This window comes from Sinocyclocheilus anshuiensis, unplaced genomic scaffold, assembly GCF_001515605.1.
Source record: "Sinocyclocheilus anshuiensis isolate Anshui unplaced genomic scaffold, SAMN03320099.WGS_v1.1 scaffold949, whole genome shotgun sequence".
Lineage (NCBI taxonomy): Eukaryota > Metazoa > Chordata > Actinopteri > Cypriniformes > Cyprinidae > Sinocyclocheilus > Sinocyclocheilus anshuiensis.
In genome coordinates, this window is record NW_015554135.1 from 765,254 (window position 1) to 766,873 (window position 1,620).

A 1,620-nucleotide genomic window follows, 5' to 3' on the forward strand; every position below is an offset into this window, starting at 1 on the left:
ATATAAATACATATACATATGCACACAGTATATAATTGTTTGATTGTTATTATGATTATCTTACGATCTACTTTAAGTTTTCCAATAAAATAGCTTTGCTGCTGATATGGTATTAAATTAATTAATTAAATAAAGAGACAGCACATTCCCAAAGGAAGACACAACACCTTTGATAAGACCAAGGGACTTTAATAAAGGTCGATTCTTGTCTTCTCATTGACCATATGGTGCGGTAAGCCCATTTTTGTAGCACATGACCGGATGCACTTTCAGTAAACTACCGCCACTCCTAAAAGGCAAACGGTGATGGTGGAAGGCATCAATTATAAAAGTTCATCCTTCTGACTGACTGTAATCCTTGTGTACGGTTATTGCTTTTTCAAAGGGGAGCTGACAGTTTAGATTAGATTCTGATTGCATCTCTTATACAGTCAGCTTCATTTTGCTGTGTGATAAAAGCAGCATTGTTGCTGTTTTTTTTCTTTTACTGTATTTCCACAAAATCATGATGTGTAATTTTCATTTCCTATCAGGAGACCTATTGCTAGTATGAGCTTTTCTCTGCAACAGAAAAGACTGTGAATGTCTTTACTGAGAGCCTTCATGATTCTGAATTAATGCATTTCCAAGACCAAGGTTACTGTACTGAAAGTATTTTTGTAAAAATTAGAGTTTAGAATTTAGCAGACTGTGGCCTTTGTACATTTATAGTTATTTTTAACAGTGGAGCACATTTTTGTGGAACGTTTTTTTTTTTTTTTCTCCAAACAATAATTTAGTGAGATAAATGATGCAGTACGTGTGTTTTGATGTCTCAGACCAGGAGAGGTGCGGAGTCTTTGGGTGCAGCTTAGAAAAGACGAGCCTCACCTCCTGTCCAATTTTGAGGAGTTTCTTGCCAGGGTCACTTATCAGATCAAAGAAGCCAACCAGGAGAAGAAAGAGATGGAGACGGCCCTTAAAAGGTCAGATGTCAATTAAGATGTTAAAATCAAAATGCTGAAAAATGTGTTTGTGCTACCTTTAAATAAATGGGACTTGGTTTGATATTTTGTTATCTATTCAGTGGCATTCATACATTTTTGAGTGTCAGCCCACTATATGAATCCCATTTTGGTTGACTTGACAGTCACATAGTATTGTATCGTGACTCGTAATAAGACTCAGTGGACAGATGTGATGCAAGGAATTGGTAAGTTGGCTTCTGCATGGATTTATCACAGTTGAGCCTGACTGTATAAGTGGTAACAGACTTGGCTTTTGCTGTGCTCCAAAAGTGGATTTTCTGAGCATGAGCAAAGGTTAGATTTTGGTGCCGAAAGGTAGGTTTGCAGCATTCTGTTGATAATTAAAGAATATATTACAAGCAAAAAAAATAAAAAGAAAAAAATTCTAATGAAAACTGTAAATAATGTGTAATGCATGCTCACATTATTATGAGCATCACTCGTTTTTCTAATGTATTGATCCCTTTAATTTATTAAATACCACTTATTCTCTTTATGTATGTATTGAGGCTTGATGGTCATGTCTACTGTGCCTTTGTCACCTGATTTGTATCTAACTTTAATATTGTCTCCTAGCAAAAAAAAAAAAAAAAAGAAATGGGAATAAGGAAAC

At 35.1% G+C, this 1,620-nt stretch overlaps 1 protein-coding gene across 1 annotated transcript in view; it reads left to right on the top strand.

The window, feature by feature from the left end:
* LOC107670365 (ras and EF-hand domain-containing protein homolog) overlaps positions 1-1,620 on the top strand; it is a 24,190-nt gene that overhangs the window by 10,181 nt on the left and 12,389 nt on the right. The window contains exon 5 of the mRNA XM_016462935.1: positions 819-965. Coding sequence (XP_016318421.1) covers positions 819-965 — 147 coding nt within the window. The remainder of the gene's footprint in view (positions 1-818; positions 966-1,620) is intronic.